This window comes from Balearica regulorum, chromosome 12 (assembly GCF_011004875.1).
Source record: "Balearica regulorum gibbericeps isolate bBalReg1 chromosome 12, bBalReg1.pri, whole genome shotgun sequence".
Classification (NCBI taxonomy): domain Eukaryota; kingdom Metazoa; phylum Chordata; class Aves; order Gruiformes; family Gruidae; genus Balearica; species Balearica regulorum.
In genome coordinates this window covers 9,563,338-9,583,357 of record NC_046195.1, presented here as the reverse complement: position 1 = coordinate 9,583,357, position 20,020 = coordinate 9,563,338, and the positions used below count along the sequence as shown (strand labels likewise).

The window sequence follows — 20,020 nt, the reverse complement described above, 5'->3', positions numbered from 1 at the left end:
ATCACAGAATCACCAGGAAGGAACCTCTTGATCATCTAGTCCAACATCCCTGCTTAAAAACAGGGTCAGCAAGAGCAGATTGCCCAGTGCTGCGCTGTCAGGTTTTGAATATTTTCAAGGATAATGACTCCACATCTTCTCTGGACAACATGATTTAGTGTTAAACTACCCTCACAGTAAAAATTAGGTTTCTTATGTTCAGGTGAAACTTTGAGCTTCGATTTGTGCCCACTGCCTCTTCACCTGTTATTAGGCAACAATGAGAAGAGTCAGTCTTGTTTACACCCTCCCACCAGATATTTATAACCACTGATACACACACACAAACTTTCTCTCATCTGTGCTGAAGAATCTCAGCTCTCACCTCTCTGAGGTGTGGCCATCATCCAGAGCCAGTTTCTTGGAGCTGTAGACAGCCACTCCTGAACTCAGAAGACCTATGCACTCCCCTCTCCACCCTACTTGGATTTGAGACCTAAGATCAAAAGCTACAACTATAATATGTTGGAGACTGAAAAATTTAAAAAATAAAATGTCTGTGGAAATACATATACACTATTAATCACAACTGAAAACAAACCAAACAAACAAAAACCCCAAAACCCCAGTATTAATCTTAACAAGTAGTCATAAACACCACGGGTTTTTATAATTATTTGTGTTTTGAGTATTGTTATAAAATATTAACATTGCATGAGAATATTTATTATCCAATGAAATGCTGCAATAGAATTAGAAAATCATGTTGTATATTAAAATTCAGCTTGTGGTTTTGTGCAATATTTATTCCCACTTTATTTTAGAAAATTAAGTCTACTTATGCTTAGTTATGGCTACTACAATAAAGTAGTTCTGTGAATGTGTTTAAAAAAAATAAAATACTAAAACCTTCTGTATTCCACTTCAGATGCTTTGAAAGTATTAAAATCAAAGTTTAAGAACTCCAAAAGTACATTCTTAATAAAATAGTTGCACTGTGTTTGTTATTGCTGGCAAGGATGGCATTCAGAGATGTGTTTAGACTAGAGGCAGCTGCGTACAGCAGATAGAAGTTGAGGAAATGAGGGTGAGGAAATAGTTGTAATATTTCTCCTTTCCTCTTCCATCTCAGAGTGTGTATAAAGGGAGAAAGAATTTGTCATTGGTCTTTCAGTGCTTTGTCAATTGGCTGGCTTTCCCCATGTGAAACATGGGAGGAGCGTGCAGGAAAAGTGAAACGCACTTGCAGTGAGGAAACAGAAGGAAAAGAATAATTTAGTCTTCAAACCAAACTGTTTTTCCTGTTTGTAAAAAAACCTTAATTTCAATTTATGTTCTTTAAAATATTTTTCTACTGGAATGGAACTTCTCTCTGTAAAAGGTAAGTTTTTCTTATCATGTAAACTCCTTTACCAATGTGACAAATATTTAGTAGGTGGCTAAAAAAAGCAGCTTCATAGACTGCAGATGTGCATTGCTCATGTAGTCAATGGGAATATTTCTTGCAGTACTTCAAGGTAAGTCGAGTAAGTGCAGTGTGTAAGTTCTGCACTCTTGCAGTGCAGTTGAACTGCTGCAGCGTTTGGACTTTGCTTGAGGCTTAAGCCTCAAGTTTGGACTCTCCCCATTTGTGTTGAAAGTGAAAGCTTTCTCAGTGTGAGACGTGATGGAATTACTCAAGCTGTCAGATGGACATTCTGCAGATATGATGCAATTCCATAGAATACTTAGGGATGTTTAGGGATAGATGAAGGCAAGAATAAGGAAAAGGAAGGTAGGTGAAGTTAGACGGGTAGGAAGGGAATCAGAAAACAATGCTAAGCTTTTGGGAACCTTTGCAGTGTAAAGTAGTGGACTCAACATTTTATTGGCAAATACTAGGTCCTAAGTATAGTAGTGAAATATATGATTTGTATAAGTGTATCCTTAGAGCAGGTTTAATTATTTTGTAGGACTGCAGTGATGTTTCATTCAAATTGAACTCAACTGTCTTACATGCATTGATATGGCAGGAAAATTCAAAGAATATTTTTATTGTTTAAAAGTCTAAATTCAATGAACTTTAGTAATCGGACACTTGATACAAAATGGTGATCAGGTTAGATTTGCATAAATATGATTATCTGAATCACAATCCTGTTAGCTTCAGGGCATTTTTCATTAATGGAAGTGATAGCATAGCATGGAACTTAAGGCTGTTGAACAAAGTCAGGATTTGAAATGTTCACTTTTTAATCACTAAGGTGATTATTGCAGTATGTCTTTTCTAATAGGCAGAGTAAATACAAGGTAATAAAGGATTCTTTGTAAGATGATAGAAGCCACTTTAGATTATTTAGATTATTGAGAAGAATTTTGAACTAGCATTATGAGTTTCTGGATAGTAGCGTATTCTCTGTGATGACCTGGTCTCCATTCTGTCCTTTGTGTGGTATCCACGTATTTACTAAGTTTGTGAGCTGCAATGACTTTCCACATGTTTTCTCTGCCAAAGAATTCAGAGTAATCGTATTACCTTACCACAATGGTGCTTACATTTTTTAAGAGTTCTTGTTTTCATCTTTGAGGTTTTTTGTACCACAGAAATCTCTTAGATTTTTTTGTAAAATTTATTGGCAAGCATTGTTAAGGTATTACCTGAATATAATCAATTTCTTTTTTTATATAGTGAAAAAAGGAAAGTTGGATAAAGCAGCTGGTAAGTCTGATTTCCCTTTTAATATTTTTTACACTTTTATTTCTTGGGCATGCATGTGTGTATCACAGAAGAGTAGGGCTTGGAAGGGACCTCTAGAGATCACCTGGGTCCAACCCACAGCAGGTTGCACAGGATCGCATCCAGGTGCATTTTGAATATCTCCAGAGAAAGAGATACACAACCCCTCTGGGCAGCCTGTTCCAGTGCTCTGTCACCTGCAAAGTGAAGAAGTCTTTCCTCATATAGAGATGGAAGTTCCTGTGTTCCAGTTTGTGCCCATTGCCTCTTGTCCTGTCACTGGGCACCGCTGAAAAGAGTCTGGCCCCCTCCTCTTGATACCTCCCCTTTAGATATTGATGAGATCCCCTCTCAGTCTTCTCTTCTCCAGACTAAACAGACACAGCTCTCAGCCTTTCCTCATAAGAGGAAAGAGCTTCAGTTCCCTAATCATCTTTGTAGCCTTCCACTGGACTCTCCCCAGTAATTCCTTGTCTGTCTTGAACTGGGGAGCCCAGAAATGGATGAAATACTGTTCATGTGGCCTCACCAGGAGGATAACCTCTCTTGACTTGCTGGCCATGCTCTTCTTATTGCACCCCAGGATACCATTGGCCTTGGCCACAAGGGCACATTGCTGGCTCATGCTTAACTTGTACGTGATTAGAGTGTACAGTGGCTGGAGTTAAACATTGTAGGTTGCTATCCTTCAGCCAAGTGATGTAATGGAGAGTTCTCTCAAACCTTGAGTTGTAAGCTTCCAAACTACAAACAAATTCTGCATCTACAAAACATTCTGCAGATTTTGTTTTGCCTCAGTTACACAGAAAAAGCAATAGGATGGTATGTGAATCGTGCATTGTTGGCACCATTTCTCACACGTAAGTCACCAGACTTCTAAGTATATATTGACTTTGTCAACTTTTTTCAGTGTAAGAACAAAGACATGTTTGACAAGTCTGGTGCACTGAATTGTAGAAAAAAAAGATAACGTTGATCACTGTTGATTTTGTTTATTGGAAAAAAATAGTTCCCATTACATAACATCCTTTAATCCTTTTGTCAAACTTTATCATTGGTCCTAATTGATAATATCTACATACAGGATGTACAGAGCTAGGCCTTCTCCTTCACACTTTAACTGCAGTGTAATTTAATATAACATATTCAATAACTTGTTGTAGACAGCGACAGCTTCCCTCTAACTCACACTGGTTGACTGACCAGCTCAAAAATGAATTCTGTTCTTGGATACATCTCATATGCATATTTTGGCAGTAGTTCTATTTAAAAAAAGTCTTTTAACCATATGTCAATGTTGATCCCTATGTAGGATGCTATAGGCTAATGAAAGATGTTACATACATGCAAGCTGAGACGTTCTGAACAGCCACATTCATCAAGATGATATAATATGCCCTTTGCTACCTTACATTCCTGTGTGAGGCCCTAAAGGGGAGAGCTTTCCCTTAGTTCTCTTGCTTTTCTGTCAGTGATATTTTCAAGCACTTTGATATTTTTAAAACTTTATTCTTTTTGCTGATTTAGGTCCAATTTCATGAATACTCATACTGTATATTTACAAAGACATTTATAAAAATATTTGAGTTCATTTGGGACTGTATCTGAAACCTACTTTGCTGCTGCAGCTATAGACAGAACTATACACACATAAAGACAGAATTACATGTTACAAGTCTGTGGCCTTGCCTTAATTGGACATAAAAGCCCATTAGCCAGTCATCAATAATATCATACTAATTGAAAGGCAAAGAAAATCCTAATTTGTAGAAAAGGAATGTGTACTGATTTTGTGCAGAATCTGTCAGGGAGATTGATAAATATTCTGAGAAGCCATGTCTGGAAGCTGATCCTTAAAATACTTGCTCAAATTTAGGATTATCCCACCTGTGATGGGCAGGGATTTTCCTGTCATAATACTATTAAATTTAAGAATTTCCCTGTTTATATTTGAACTACATCTCTGAATGTTTTGTATGGAGTAAGAGTTAAACCCCTACTACCATGAGGTTGAATGTTTCCAGCTTCTAGGAAGAAATAAAGTGGATTTTATTGTGCTGGTTATTTTTTTCAGATGCATTCAAAACCTATGTTGTTTTAAAAGTCCAAAATTTAAAAAGCACTACAATAGACAGAAGGGGAAGTGAACCTTGCTGGGAACAGGACTTCATGTTGTAAGTAACAGGGAATTCTTATCAATTGTTTTTTATTGTATCTTTGCTGTATTTGGATAGTTTAAAGCAATTAATAACATCTGAGACCATGTACAGACTGAAAAAAGGCAAGGAAAAAATATCTGGCACAGAGAAAAGGCACCACGCTAGTCCTAGGGAACAGAACAAAAGTTAGTTTTGTAAGCCACATTGCAGCCAACAAGAGGAAGAAAAATATTTGTCTCCAGTATCTTTAGTTTCATGTAATGTTTTAGGAATACAGGAAAGAGAACTCAAATTGATCCTTGTGCAACTTGATTTTTGTTTTACTCAATTTCCTTTTTATGACTCACATGTTATACATTCATTTATCTATTTAACTACCAGTTTAGGTAGTTTCTTTATTATTGACCCATACTTTTTTCTAACTTCTGTCTTGTATATACCTCACTGGTCAAGACAGTCCAAACACATACTGACTAACATTCTGAGGAAACCTGCTTTCAACTGTCTATTTCAAAGGAGTTAAAACCAGTAAATATGTAACCTCATTAGATGCTGAGATAGTATGGTAATCTCTACTATTTTTGGTCTACTATTTGTGCAAAAAAAAAAGATTTTTGCACAAATCTTTCTCTGTCACCACATCCTCTTTGTGGAAACATAGATTTTATTCATGAGGTCTAGAGTAGGTTGAAATATTTTTACAGAATTAAACATTTAACTGGCTTTAGTTATTTTTATGAAAAATATCCTTTTTACAATTTTGGTGGTTTTTTCCTAATCCAAGTGTTTTAATATCTTGTCAGAAGAATGAATTGTTTTGAATCATTTTCCCATACTTTCTGGTTATTAAAACCTACAAATATTTTTGACAGGCTCTGTGCATGTCAAAACTGACATTTTGATTGAAATATCCCCCCCAATTTAATTTTTTTCTATATTAAAAGCAGCCTTTCTAAAATCTTTTCCTTTGTGTGTCCTCAGAGGTTTCACATTAATTTTATTTCAGTACTCTTAATCTCACTTAAGGGCTTCATCTTCATCACATTTTTTTTCCCTGAAGTTATTCAAATTGGAGATTGTTTTTGGTGTTATGCAACTGATTTCTTAGACAACTGTAGTGGACTATTAGCTTGCTTAACTGAAGCCTCTGAGTGACTGAAAGGCCTGTTATGATAATCCAACATATATACATTCTTTAAATGCCATTTTATGGCTAGATGTAATGATGTATCAAAAGTCATGAAAAATTCTGACTTCTGACCATATAAAACTAATCTTAATCTGGGGCTAACTTCTGCACCATTCCCCAATTGTCAGGCTTCTCTAGTAGATTGGTCAGAGCCATAGCCTAAATTATCCAAACAGGAGTATCTTATCTGTCTTTGAAAATGCTAAGGAAAAATAATATCAATAGCTAGCCTTTATAAATACTGCTCTTGTACTGCAGCTTTGACTTGTAGAAAAGATTGTCATGTTTCAGTGTAGAGGAATCATTGCTGTATGATAATATTGTGTTAACATGATTTTTTGGCACTTTACTGATCCAGACATAATAGTTTTATAAAACATCGGATGTGGATTGGATGACAATATAATAGTATATCAGGAAGTAGATCAATTAAATTTTAGCATTTGCCCTATCTGTTACCTTTAGTGCAGGAGGCAATTAAAAAATGTTTTTAAGTGTGTGTGTATCCTGTCCTCTAAATTTTCCCAAGGAGTATGTTAAAATATTTAATACATTCGCTTTTCTGTTGTATAAATGCTTTGCTTTTAATCATAGTGTATATAAATGAGTGTTCTGTAACATCAATGAGAATAAAAAATTCATTAGGATTATTTTCTTAGCTTGCAATTTAAATGTTACCAAAGAATACTAAACCACTTTTCTAGCAAATATGAGATTGCTGTAGCTCCACCTACTGCCTAACTATACAACACAGCAGACTTTTTTAAAAGGCATTATAAATAGGCATTTACAAATACATTTATATAGGCTTTCTAAAGTCATACTGTAGTTCATGTTCTTAAGGGCGCTCTCTCCATCTCTGTCTGTAAAAAAACCCTGTTTCATTACACGCAGGTATTACCAGCTTGCATTTTAAAAATTACATGTTGTTTAAGCTTTCAATATGCAGTTTCACTGTTCAGTTATCAGTGCAACAGTTTTAAAGTTGGGGTTCAAAAATGCCAGAAGATAAGAATTTACAATGTCTTCCATAACATATTTGCAAAGGGAGAACCTGAAGAAAACAAAAATTCACTATCTGTTCAACTGCATGAGTACAGTGGAAAATTAGATGTTGAAGCAGACAACACAATGGTTTTTGAGAGCAGTGTGATGAGTTCAGTACCTGTCTCAGGGTAGCACCCTTTGCCCTTCTCTGATTTCACTTGTCCTTTTCCTGGTAACTTTGAGTACACAGTGATTCACTGCGGTACACCACACAAATCAGCTGAAGATTAGTTTAATACTTTATATGTAATTTCCATTTGACTGAATTAATCAGTTGCAGCAGACACACCAATGTCTACTTTATTATATTCATATTTACAGAACTGGTCTATAACTGCTTATAGTAATATGTAAAGGAATGCGAGACATTCCATAAGGAAATAACTTCTCTCTTAATTTTAGTTCAATGTCGTGGGTGAGTCATATGGCCTGGCAAAATTTTATTTTAAATTCTTGCAAAACAAGGTTGTAGTATGGTATTTCTTTGGTCAAAACCAGCTACTAATAAAATGCATATACTAGAAGTGGAACTAAAATAGAGCCTAGATCTGCAACTCTTGAAGTTGAGAGATATTTTCCCGTTGTGTTTTTGTTGTGTAGTACAACTTCTCAATTCTAATGAAGGGAATAAGCTCCAAACATCTTTTATACCTGGTCTCCTTTATGATGAAAACAAGACAATTTTTCAGTTTCCAGTAGGAAATAGCCTGGCACTTTCTTCTAGATTTTTGTGAGGGAAGATGGAATTTTTCCCATACCATTATAAATCATTCTTAGCTGATGGCCCATGTTGATTGACAGTATGTGCCATCATAGCTGACAGTGCCAACTCTTACTGTTTCATTGAAAATGTTCCTCTGAGTTTTATTTTCAAAAAACTGATCATTTTTGTGGATACCAGTTTTACCTAAAAGAACTCACCTGACAAAAAGCTAGCTATGTTATAATATTCCTGCACCTAACAAGTTAGCTATGGTGGAACCTGAGAATGCAGGTTCTTCAGGGCTGTCCTGAGGAGATCAGTGTCCTGCAGAGGCAACTGAGGAATTCCATATACAGAAGCTGCTCAGAAGAAGCTAAAGCCAAACTAAAGGCATGTCCTAGTTTCTTCTTGATAAAGGCAAGTCTTGTAGCAAAATGAAGCTATTGACAACTGGGACTTCCGTGCCACATTTCCAGCAAAATTGTCCTCATCAGTTTGTAAAAGCAATCCCGAACAATTAGTTGAGACTTGGCTTATCCAGTCTAACCTTTGTATCATGCCTGCTATCTTGCATTTTATGAGTATACTGAAAACCAAACACCTCTGTATCCACTGTAGCTAAATCACTCAAGTTATTTTGATAGATTACTGAACAGTTGAGACTGCATTTTCAGTTTAATGGTTTGTGTATTCATTGTTTTTAGTGAAATCTGTGCTGATGGAAAGGGCTTCATTATAGAGCTGTGGAAGAAAGGCTTGCTCTGGGATAGCATTTTAGGAGTTTTGTGGATTCCCCTTGCAACTGTGGAACATGCAACAGATGTAAGTTGACTTTCTATGGAAATATAAAGCTGAGTAAAACCCAATGAATTTCTCATTCTTAGTGTCCCCAAATACTATAATGACATTTATGATTGATGTATATTTCTGTCTCATTTTTTTCAGTCTATAATACTGAGGCATAATGCACATGTGACTTTCAAAGTGACAACTCATATGCATTAGCCATATACCCTGGAGAAATGGCTCATATTGAGTCAGGTATAATTCAGTAAGTGGGTTAGAGTTCATCTGCACTCATGAATTATTAGGGAGGCAAGGACAATTTGGTTTATATGATTAAAGTGAGGGAATTTCAAATTGATGTTCCTGGTCTGGCTCTTCATTGTGTGACCTTGGGTAAATTTCCATTAAAATGGGCAAAATACTGTTGTTCTGTCTCTCAAGGGAAGTGGCCATTGTCTTAGAGGAAAACAGAAATACCCCATGGTTAATATGGAAGAAATTAATAGAACAATGACCACATAGAGAAGGATGAGTGGAGAAAATGGGTCAATCCCAAGAGTTATCATGTATGCAGCATAGTCATAGTTAGCCACCAGAATGAGCATGCATGCTCTCGGTAGACTAGAAAATAAAGAAAAAAGTTTTCTGGGAGGCTGGAAATGCTGAAGCAACCTGCAAGTGTTGCAAAATTCTCTGGAAAAAGTAAGAGGTACCTTATTTTAATACTTCACAATTGTCCCATTCATTGATATGCTTTCCTACACATAGTCCGTGGAGTCTGTTTTTAAAATAATAACTCTGAAGAGGAATTTAGTCTTTGCAAATAAAATTAAGTTTGCCTTCTTTAAATTTTCTAAAAAACAAAAAAGGCAATTGATGAGGTAAAGGAAAGAATCAGAAAACTTCTTCCTACAGCATCTCCTATCAGTGTCTATAGCCATTTCTTTATAGGAACTAATATTCATATATACACTGAGCTGACATTTCAATGATTCTACTCGGAGAATGGAAGCAGGGGAAGAAAGTAATACTTGCTTAAATTAGAAGTTGCTCTGTATCATCGCTGCCAAGTGCCATGTCAGGCCCCACAGCAAGTTGTTTTGCTCTGCTACCCTACCTATTGTTGAGTTACAACTTGCTGACACAGAGGTTGTAGCTTAACAGCAAATACTGAAACTTTAAACAAAGATGCAAGAGTAGAGATTGCTTCTTAATTTCTTCAGATCCTCTAAGGCTTCATTTATAACCAGGCCACTGTGGAACTTTGCTAGTTATTTGTCCTGCTCATCTTAACGCTGCAGCTTTGCTTTGGGCTTTATAACTCAGAAATAACCTATAAGGGAGCATTACTTCAGAAGCTCTTTTTTGGCTTGGTTATTAGCATATATTGATTGCTTCAGTCTTGCTAGAATGTACTCGTCTGGCACCAGTTCAAAGGGGAAGCGGAAAATCTCAGTTCATAAGAGTAATTTTCAATATTCATCTTTCTTGCACCTTAATCATCTGACTCTTTTAATTTGGATTTGTATACATTGTAGAGCAAATAATTTATTCTTTCAAATTCCATGCCTGTGAGAGAATTTGATGAAGTCCGCACTACTAATTACGTAAACAAAAGTTGGAAGAGTCTAGAATGGATCCTAAGTCTATTGGTGTCATAAAGAAACTCCTGTTGACTTAGGGGAACTTTTATTCAGGAAAAAGTGGATAATGCTATAAATCCTACCCAGGTAATTTTCAGAATGTTTTTTTTCCTAGGAAGGTCCAGGTACCTGGTGGACATTGCATTCTGAAGTAATAAAAAATGGGGGTGAGATTCAAGGCACAAAAACACCAACTTCATATGAGATCTTACTGGATGTCTACTTTGCACGACCATTTGGTGAGTCATGGATTGAGGTCTCACTCCAATTCTCCAACCATTCTATTCCCCCTTAAGCTCCTGAAGTACGGTGGCAAATAGTAATTTTTCTATAGAATCTTAAATGCTTATTCTTAACTGGAGCACTTGTATAATTGATACTGGTAAGTAATAAAATCACTGAGAGCCACTTCCCATGAGGACCTGAGTGAACAGTTGCACTGGTTAATGTTCATCCATATGTAGATTGTAGAGCTAAAGAAAGACTTCCTCAGGGCTCAATCTACTAGAGCCTTTGTGTTATAGCTCTGTATAACAGCTTTGACCAGCTGTTTGCACAATGTAAGTCTTGGTAAAATCTAGGGCTTCACAGCAATTTTTATCTTATTAGCGAAGATTCTCTGCCTTTATGAATAGAGCATATGAAGATGAAAACTGCATGTATGTGTATGAAAATAGTATATGAAGGTAGAAATGGAAACTGAACATCAAATAATGCATCACCTCACATTTCCAGATATAAGGAGATTGACTTCATCAAGATTATGAATCCATCTATAGAATGTTGTCCAATATGCCAAATAAGTTCACAAAGATAAATGAACTTAATATTTTACTCTTTAAACAGTCTAATGAACTACGGCTAAATAGACTAATCCTAAAGTTTATACAGGAATAAAAGTAAAAAACATGAAATGTGAATAAGAAACATTATTTATCTTTTGAAAGAGAGAAAAAGAAATCATACCAAAAATATGGTCTTCAGCTGTTTAATGTTCTTTTCCAAATGCATTGTCTGAAACTGAACTTGGCAATACAGCTAATGCTGATTAGAGCAGACTAGGTATTTCTGATGTTTGAGTGTAATCTGCGTGACCTCATTCCTGTTAATACATGTGGTAGAATGTATACCTTTTCACCGAGTTAACTGTGGACTGCTGTGGGTTCTTATGAGTCACAACAGGGCCTACATCCTTTTTAATAAATTACTCTCTATTTAGTACTACATAGCCAATAAAACATTTTAAAAGATAACCTAAGTCACGTTCTGGGTTTTGTTTGGTTTTTTTTCCCCAGCAGCCACAAGCAATTTTTAGTTGTCTGAGTAAAAATTCATATGGAATAATTTTTTTCTTGCTATTTACATGTGTCCCCATCTGGATTATTCTCATGAGATAATTTTATTTCCTTTAAGCACAATGGAAAGTGTACATATGTTGAATGGACTGAGTCCTTCAGTATAAAAAGAGAACAGTAGTACAATGAAGGCATGGTTTATAAAGGTGATGACAGAAGAGGACAATTTGTGTAGTAACAGTGGAATACCCATTATAAAAACAGAAAAATTGGCACAAATGGTATTTATTCTATGTGCCATACATTCTTCTTGAAACCTTCTTTGAATCAGCAGAATGTTTTAAGGATGTCATTACATAGCTTTCATATCTAGAAATCTCGTGCAAATTGTTTATAGAAACCCTAATGTTGTGTTTAAAAGCTGGAAATTCAGGTTGTTACTGATTTCAGGCTGCTACTTGGAGGGAGTGTCCGTTTGTAGGTTGATGTCTGTATTCTGTTTCCAAATAAATATATTGTGTTTTAAAGACAGTCCTTGGGACTGTAGTCATGGAGCACTGTAGGAATCCTGTAGAGGTCACTCTTACACTGTAGTTTTCTGCGGAAAGGGACGAATTCAAAAGCATTACCTCTTGGGTATCGAGAAAGCCACATGTTTATCTTTACCCTCTACCTGGAGTTTGACTAAGGCATTACATTTTGATTGCTCATTCTGTTTAATGACTCTCAGCACACCTGTGACCAGCTGAGAACCTGTCCTTGCCTATTGGACTTGGTACAGCCTCTTTGTTATGACAAATTATATCCGAAAGGTAGAAGACTGCAGTTATTTTTCACACTTCGTGAAAGATGCCCATTTAAGAATGCCAGACACTTGGCAGAAATAAAAGAGCCTTCCACGCTGCTTTAACACTATAGCTTCATTTGGACTTGAAGCACTGCATGCAGTACCAGGGAACTATTTTAATAGTAGTTCATTCATGAGTACACTTTTCCAGACGTATCACCTAATACTTGTGGTAGCAACAAAGTTGTCATTTCACCATTGTCATCTAGACTGAGCTCCATTAAAAGGCTGCTAAGTAAAATGAGAATCTCAATACATTTAAAATTCTGCGAGCAAATTCACAGTAATAAAGTATGGACTCTAGATAAATACTACAGCTGAATTGCAAACACTTTTTATGCTTATAAAAGTCAATTTTTAAAATACTCAGATTTTGTTGTGAAATAAAATTTTTCTACAAAATTATTAGGTCATTCATGTAAGAGAAGACAGAAGAAAATTTAAAGGATGTCACTTATTTTTTGTTCTTCAATGCAACGTAAGAGACATACATCATGCTCCTTAACATTCAGTTATACCTTACGTGGAGCGTATAAGCTAAAGAATTTGAAAATAATTTTACTTAAGTGGAATGTGTTTGGTAACAGCTATAATTTGGAAAGTAATTTGTGTGACTTGAACTAGGATCTCATTTTACCAAGTAACCTACTGAAAGTCAACAAGAGTTTAACCTCATGAGTAATTTTGGAAAATGCCAAATGCCATGCAGATATTCACCTCTTAGGCTCTCAACACATTATCACTTTCTGCCACATAGATAAATTAGCAAATGAGGATATGAGGTAACAAGAATGAAGTAACAGTAATGAGATTAATCTCTTTCTGCATTACTCACCATACTAATTCACTGATACACCAAGGGATTAGCAAATGAGAAAATGAATTGTTCTGATACAGTTTTGATCGGCATAAAAGGTCCTGAAAAATCATAGCAGAGTGATTTGGAAAAACTCATGTATCAAAGTAAAAATTTCTAAGTACAGAGCACCTTAGTGTAATAATTCACATATACTTAAAACCTACAAGCTGACATTAACTTATGCTGTAGGAAAACCACAAGATTTGTTTGTTTTCCAAAGTATTGTCTTTATCTTCTCTGTGTTTCACAACAGCATTGCTTTTGTTTTGAGCAAAAGATATAATATAAATTTTACTTTTTGGCAGCTAACCAGGTGTAAACAGTATAAAAGGAAATGGTTCCTAATATGTAACTGAAACATCAAAAATGGAAGAAAAGAGATGGGCACACAAATTCTTCTAATCAGTATGGAAGAAAATTTTCTCATACGTGGGGCCAGATCACGAACCCTTTCCTCTCACTAAAGCTAATAGGGCAACTTATAGAATAAAATGTTCTGCAGGAAATCAATTTGTACCTCCAATTGCAGATGGGACTTGCCAGGTTTCTCCAAAGAGAGAGATAAGAAAACTTGAAAAGACAGTTCTAGGTCAATAACAGGTGGAATTAAAGTAAAATCTGATTCCTTACTTAAAACACAAAACAAAAATCCAAACAACCAACCACTCCCCAAAAATAAAAAAAATAAAATAAAACCCCACAAACAAACAAAACCGACCCACAACAAAAACCCCACATCTTGGAATGCTGTGCATGGACACATAAGCAATATATGCCAGTTAAAAACTGAAGCTGGACTGGAAAATTAAGAGATCCGTTTTCTTCCCAATCCAGCAATAACTCATTGTTCAATTATAAAATGAACTATTTCCAAGTTTGTGTAAAAAAAAAAAAAAAAAAACAACAAAAAAACAACCAAAAAAAGCTGGTTCAGGTCTCTCTGCTGTTCTTATAAGAAGTGATTTAATTATAATAATGTTGTATAATTGACCTGATTAATTCCCTAGTAGTATAAATTTAATGAATTCATTTCATTAATATAATGGGTACTTTCTCTTTTAGAAGTTTCTTCTGTAAAATGGACTGAAAGATTTCTAGCAGCTTTTTCTTTTTCTACAGATACCCACAAAGATTTAAATTGCAGAGGCTGGCACAGAGGAACATCCCTCCAAAGCACAAGACATTCACATCAAGATACGTATACTAGCCTGTCATCTGTGGAAAGTAGTCTTAGCATACAAGAAAGCAAATTAAGGTATTTTGATTTGTCATATCATAACATTTATTGTTTTGGGGTTTTTTAATTTCTGAATGAAATTGATACATGTAAAATTATTTTAAGTAAGAATGTGACGGGAAGTTTTTATAAACGTATAAAATCTCAAAGCCTATGTTTCCATTACTATGGTGGGACAGAACATGATAAATCTTCATATTCTATTAAAAGAAAAAACATGAAGAGTACTGTATACTTCCAAACTGATCTGCAAATATGTGTGCTTTCTCAATGAATCATCGGTGGTGAGAAAAGAGGATTTTAGCCTACAAAAAATGTAGATATTAAAGGCAACCAGAAATATCCTTGGTGAATTCCTACAAAACAAGAATACAATCTATTAATGATGCAAAACGGATAAATAACGTTCTAGACATTTTGCAGCAGATTGTTATGTACATACAGGTGGCTTCAGAAGTGCAAATGTATTGATGATTGGTCTTCATTTGAGGTGATGTTGTCAAGTACGATATTTTAAAGACAATGCAGATATAGGGTTTTATATGTTGTTTAATGACAGATATATGGTAAAGCAAGTTCCTTTCAAACAAAAGGAACATTTGCCTGCGTTGTCCACCTCCCTGGGTCACCATAAGAGTTTTTCTAGCCATTCAATGAACCAGACTGGGAACTGATTTGGACTAAAACTGAAACATTTTGCCAGGTTAGCTCAGCTTTGTGGTCCATTTACCTCAGCAGGTGCTGAAATACTTTGTGTCAGCATAAAGGAAGAGCAGAAATGAGAAGGGGCAGTTCTAGCTTGTTCCAGTTTAAAGTGTCAGTGGATCAACAGTCTAGACAATAAGACATACTGAAGCATGGAACAGGTAAAGCTTTTGACAGAGCTCCGAACAACTGAACTCCATCTTGCAACAGGAGGCATTAGAAAGTCTGATGTTACTGCTATTTGCGTTACCTTTAACAATTACTTTCCAGGTCATGGTTCACAAGCCTGCATGACCCTTTAATTTTAGTGTCCACAGGACATTAAAGAAATTAGAACTGAGACCAATAGGAAGAACAAATAACATTTCTTAGAGTGCTCAGTGAGTCACCAACATTGACAGACGAGTGGTCTATAAGAATACTCATTACTGTCTTTCTGAAAACATACTACGTTCCCTTTGGCTAAGCATTGAGAACACTTCAGTTGCAGAGAATTGCAGTGTTCACTGTGGCAACTGTGACTGTGGGGGTCTAGATTGCCTTACTTTTTAAACAATCATATCTGCAAAATCTGCACAACTGAAACACATAAGAGAGTCACCTCAGCAGCTCATTGGGAGCCCTGCTTTTCTCTGATAGTCGGCTTTCAACCATGTCTCACAAGGTGGAGCAGTAAGGCTCCTTCTTCCCTGCATAGATCACGTGCCGTGGATGCAGCAAAACCCAGTTCACCCAAAGTTAAATTAAAGGCTATACAAAATGTGAAGGAACTGCTTACAACCAAAAATAAGGTAAAGAATTCAAGGACCCTGCCACAAACTGAAAAACTATGTGCCAACCCATCAAAGGAAAATTCTTGATAGGAGCAGTGAGACGTGAAAATGTTTGTTGCATAGCTATATCTTCTGTAAACACTGTACTGTATGTGACAGCAGTTTACATCAGGAGTACTAATGACACAATTATAATACCCAGAGCAGCATAAAATAGATGCCAACTTGTAGTGATGTTATTGTTTAGATAACATGCATTAGCTTCCAGCTACTTTTTACAAACCACAAAGTTTTAGATAGCTTTGCAGTATATATTGCTGTTTAAGTATTGCAAAGATTTTCTGTGTGCCTTGTTTGTGTGGAGACACTAAAATGCCTTCCTCGTTCAGATATGGGATGAGGACAGAAGTCATAGGATAATGGAATTTAACTGTTATGTTTGGTTCCTTGGACTCCTTAGTATGCTGAAAGTTCCATAGGTGGTTTTGGTTTCTTAATGGATCCTACACCAGTGGATAGTTGGTTCTGTGGAGACAGGTTTCACTGTATCTTCTCTTTTCCCTGTATGTTCTTGGGCCATGATTTTATAATGCAGTGTGTTCAAAAGCAGAATTGGCTTAATTTCTATTGCTTGATCCTGATCTCAGCTTGCTGGTGGTACAAATCTTTGTCCTCATCCTATTAAAAAAAGAAAAAAAGAAAGAAAAATTTTGTAAGGTTGGTTGTTTTAAAGGCAAATCTTTTACCTGAATAATTTTACAGATTTGGTAGTGGCTAGTACAAATAGTTTTTCTAGTATTCCATTGAATAAGTACAGATGCAAGGGGTAGGTGATGGGGAGAAAGTTAGAACTGTTGCTGTCAGCTTTGTATTGTGGAACTGCAGATTTAGAGGACACACGAATGCCTGTAAGGTGAGTGCTTGCCTCTCATCTAAGTGGAATAACTGAGCTATCACCCATATTTAGAAGCTAACTACCTGAATTGTTTGTTGTTTTTCTAAAACATCAGAGCAACGAAATGTCTAGTATTGCTTTTTTGAGGTAGAGAGTAAACAGTGTGGAACTAGAGATACTGGTGAGTGAAAGGTGACAGGCCAGCAGACTATCATCATCTGTTGGAGCACTCTCTGTTCAATCAACATTTCTCATCTCTGATAGTCTGCCATGAAAAAAATAGATTCATAAATGCTCATGGAGATGAATGTTTTGCTTAGTGGGATTACAGTTAGCTCTGCTTCCTCTGTATGGAGAGAGAGACTCCAGAGAGCAGTTCAGTGTAGCTGCTGCTCTTAATCACCAGTCTTGATACCTAAACCTAAGGCTTTGGTGAGATGATCAGTTTAACCTGGTCCAAGACTGTGCCGAGAAATCTAGACTGGAGGAATATCAGATATCAGTTAGGGTAAGAAGATCAAAAGGATGTCTGAACAAAAAGGTTATATATAATTAAATAAATGTCCCCTTGAAAAAAATAAAATCTTAAAAGCTTCTCCCCAACAGGTCTTAGGTGATATGCGATTTTGTGACTAACAATAGATGGTTAAAGGTTGTGTGTTCAACAGCTCGATATATACTTCTTCATTTAAGTTAAATTGGACCTATTGACAATGTTGACTCGTAAGGCTTTGTGCAACTGTCCTGTTTTCACCCTTGGGCATGTATCTCCATAGGGTTCAGCTACTGGATAGCGACTTTCTGACAGATTCAGAAAGGAAGAGAAGGAAGTCCTGACATGATTTGGATGTTGTAATTAATTGATTACATTTGGGGAGCAGGAAAGGCATTTGATTCCATTTTTGAAGCTAATGTATTTACCTAGGCAGGCTACCACATTTTCTGGAAGTGTTCCAGAAGGGAATTATTTTTTTTATCTATTTGCTTTGAACAAGCAACAATGCTGTGGGAAAAAAGATAAGGGAAAGACAATTGCTGTCTTTCTGCTTCCCTGAGTATGGAAGGTGATGATGCATAATAAGTGGAAGCAGCAAGGAATGAAGTAGCAACAATTGTATTACTTCCCTGCCACCACCTTCTGTAGAGTAGAGTTGAGTGCTCAGGAGGGACCTCAGTCAGCCTCTAAGAACATCACTCAGCAGTAGTCTCTGAGCAGAGAGAGCTTTCTACGTGTTGGTATAATCGCTTCTCTTCCCTTCTGCTTGCAAAGGCAAATTGCGGGGGGGGGGGGGGGGGGGGGGGAGGGAAGCTATGTCTACTGCTGATTTTGGCTTTCATACCAGCTGTTGCAGACTGCATTACTTTACGTTCATGGTGTTATCTATCCATAGTAACTCAGGAAAGACACAGTCTCTGAGCAGCTGACACTCAAAAGGGTGTGTTGTCCTCATGAGGGATAGAACAGGCTCTTGGGAAATGTGGTAAGAATATATGGAGTATCAGGCACCTGGCTCATGTTTAAGGCATGTCTAACAGCACTGGTACCAGAATAGCTCAAACACAAGAGAAAAGATGGTAAAAGCTATTACGTTATTAAGTTATGTATTTTCTGAGAGAATAATATGCTGTGTATGCGCTTAAATGACCTTTTCACGTACAGTAAAAAAGGAGAGTCCTCATGCCTGTAGTTTCAACACAAAATTACTAGGAAATAAAGGAGTCTGCAAAAAGATCATCAAGCTCACAGATGCAGTTAGCCAATAGATTGTATATATACAAGGTGCTACAGCATCTCTTTGGCTGTTGTGATCCTTGGCCTGTTTACATTTACTAGTAAATTCTTGCAGGGTATTTAAAGAGAAGTACAAGTGCTTCCTTAGGGTGAGAGCTGTCAGTAATGGCAGTATTCAAGAGCTATTTATCTCTATTTTTCTAAGCACACGTCCAGTCATTAGTATATCATCTGGGCTGACATACCTTTTTCAGCAGAGGCCTGAGCCTCTGAGCAGGTTAAGCTAAACCAAAAGAAATTAACCAAACCTGACTACGGAATTCTTTCCTTTGCCGCTTTGTTGCAGATAATTTTATTGAATTTAAATGAACTTTTCTATTACTAAATTGAGGGTCACCACTGAATTACAAGATAATATTTTTAAATTTTAAGTTTTTTCATTTAGTAATAAGTATTTACAAAGATTATGAGCTTAATTAAAGATAGAGATGTGAATTTATTCAAAATAAGTGCATTTGTACTATAAAAAAACATAAGAAAAATCTGAGAAGCCTATTTGTTTTGAATGGCTGTATTAAACACCAAATTTAACTATCCTGTAAATATTTAAGTATTAATGTGTACAAAATTTCTTCATTAATCTATTCTTTACACTGATTTTTTTTGTCAATTCTTTGGTTATATACATAAATACATATTTATGGCAGTTGACTCTAGATGTAGACTGATAGCTTTGAAGGATGTCGTAAATGATTAAGTGACTTCTTACTAGAGCAATATATTTTCTCCCGAAGTCTTTAAAAAAAAAAAAAAAAAAAAAAGAGAGAGAAAGGGAAAATACTGTTACAAAAAAAAAAAAAAAAAATCTGAGTTTTGCTCCAATGAATGTTATAACTTCATTTCGGCTGTGTATAGTAACCATACAATAAATCAACTGGTTCATTCTGTATGTATTATCAGTATCCAGTGCTGAATGCTACTATTTGCAAGAATAAGGATTTCATGGTTAATCTATTTGGTACTATGCAGGCACAAACATGTTGCTATGTATCCAGAACAGCCAGAAAATTACAGATTTTACACCAGAATGACTGAAAACAAAGTGCCTTATAATTTAAGATGATATAAATTATGGAGAAGGACACAATGAATGAGTACTTCATATAATTATATGCTGCTTCTTCAGGAAAAATATGCATATAAGTACTTGAATTATACTCTTCAGTAAAATCATACTTTGCATGTGTGCTTCTTGTGTGTCTTCATACTCAGGAAATAACATATACATCTATTGTATTAGCAGTATGGTATGACATAATTGCCTTAAGCTACAATGATATGAATTAGAACCACAGATAAATGAATAAATTACAATATTATGAGAAATGTTAAAGTTCATAAAAAGCTTTAAATGAAGACTATATGTTCTATTTACAGTCAAGCTACAATAGCATA

The 20,020-nt window shown here is 35.8% G+C and overlaps 1 protein-coding gene across 1 annotated transcript in view; it reads left to right on the top strand.

The window, feature by feature from the left end:
* Positions 1 to 1,017: 1,017 nt before the first annotated feature.
* The window catches only part of UNC13C (unc-13 homolog C), a 216,060-nt gene continuing 197,057 nt past the window's right edge, over positions 1,018 to 20,020 (top strand). The window contains exons 1-6 of the mRNA XM_075764598.1: positions 1,018 to 1,360; positions 2,648 to 2,677; positions 4,770 to 4,869; positions 8,498 to 8,615; positions 10,338 to 10,461; positions 14,343 to 14,478. Of these exons, the coding sequence (XP_075620713.1) occupies positions 1,339 to 1,360; positions 2,648 to 2,677; positions 4,770 to 4,869; positions 8,498 to 8,615; positions 10,338 to 10,461; positions 14,343 to 14,478 (530 nt within the window). The 5' untranslated portion in view covers positions 1,018 to 1,338. The remainder of the gene's footprint in view (positions 1,361 to 2,647; positions 2,678 to 4,769; positions 4,870 to 8,497; positions 8,616 to 10,337; positions 10,462 to 14,342; positions 14,479 to 20,020) is intronic.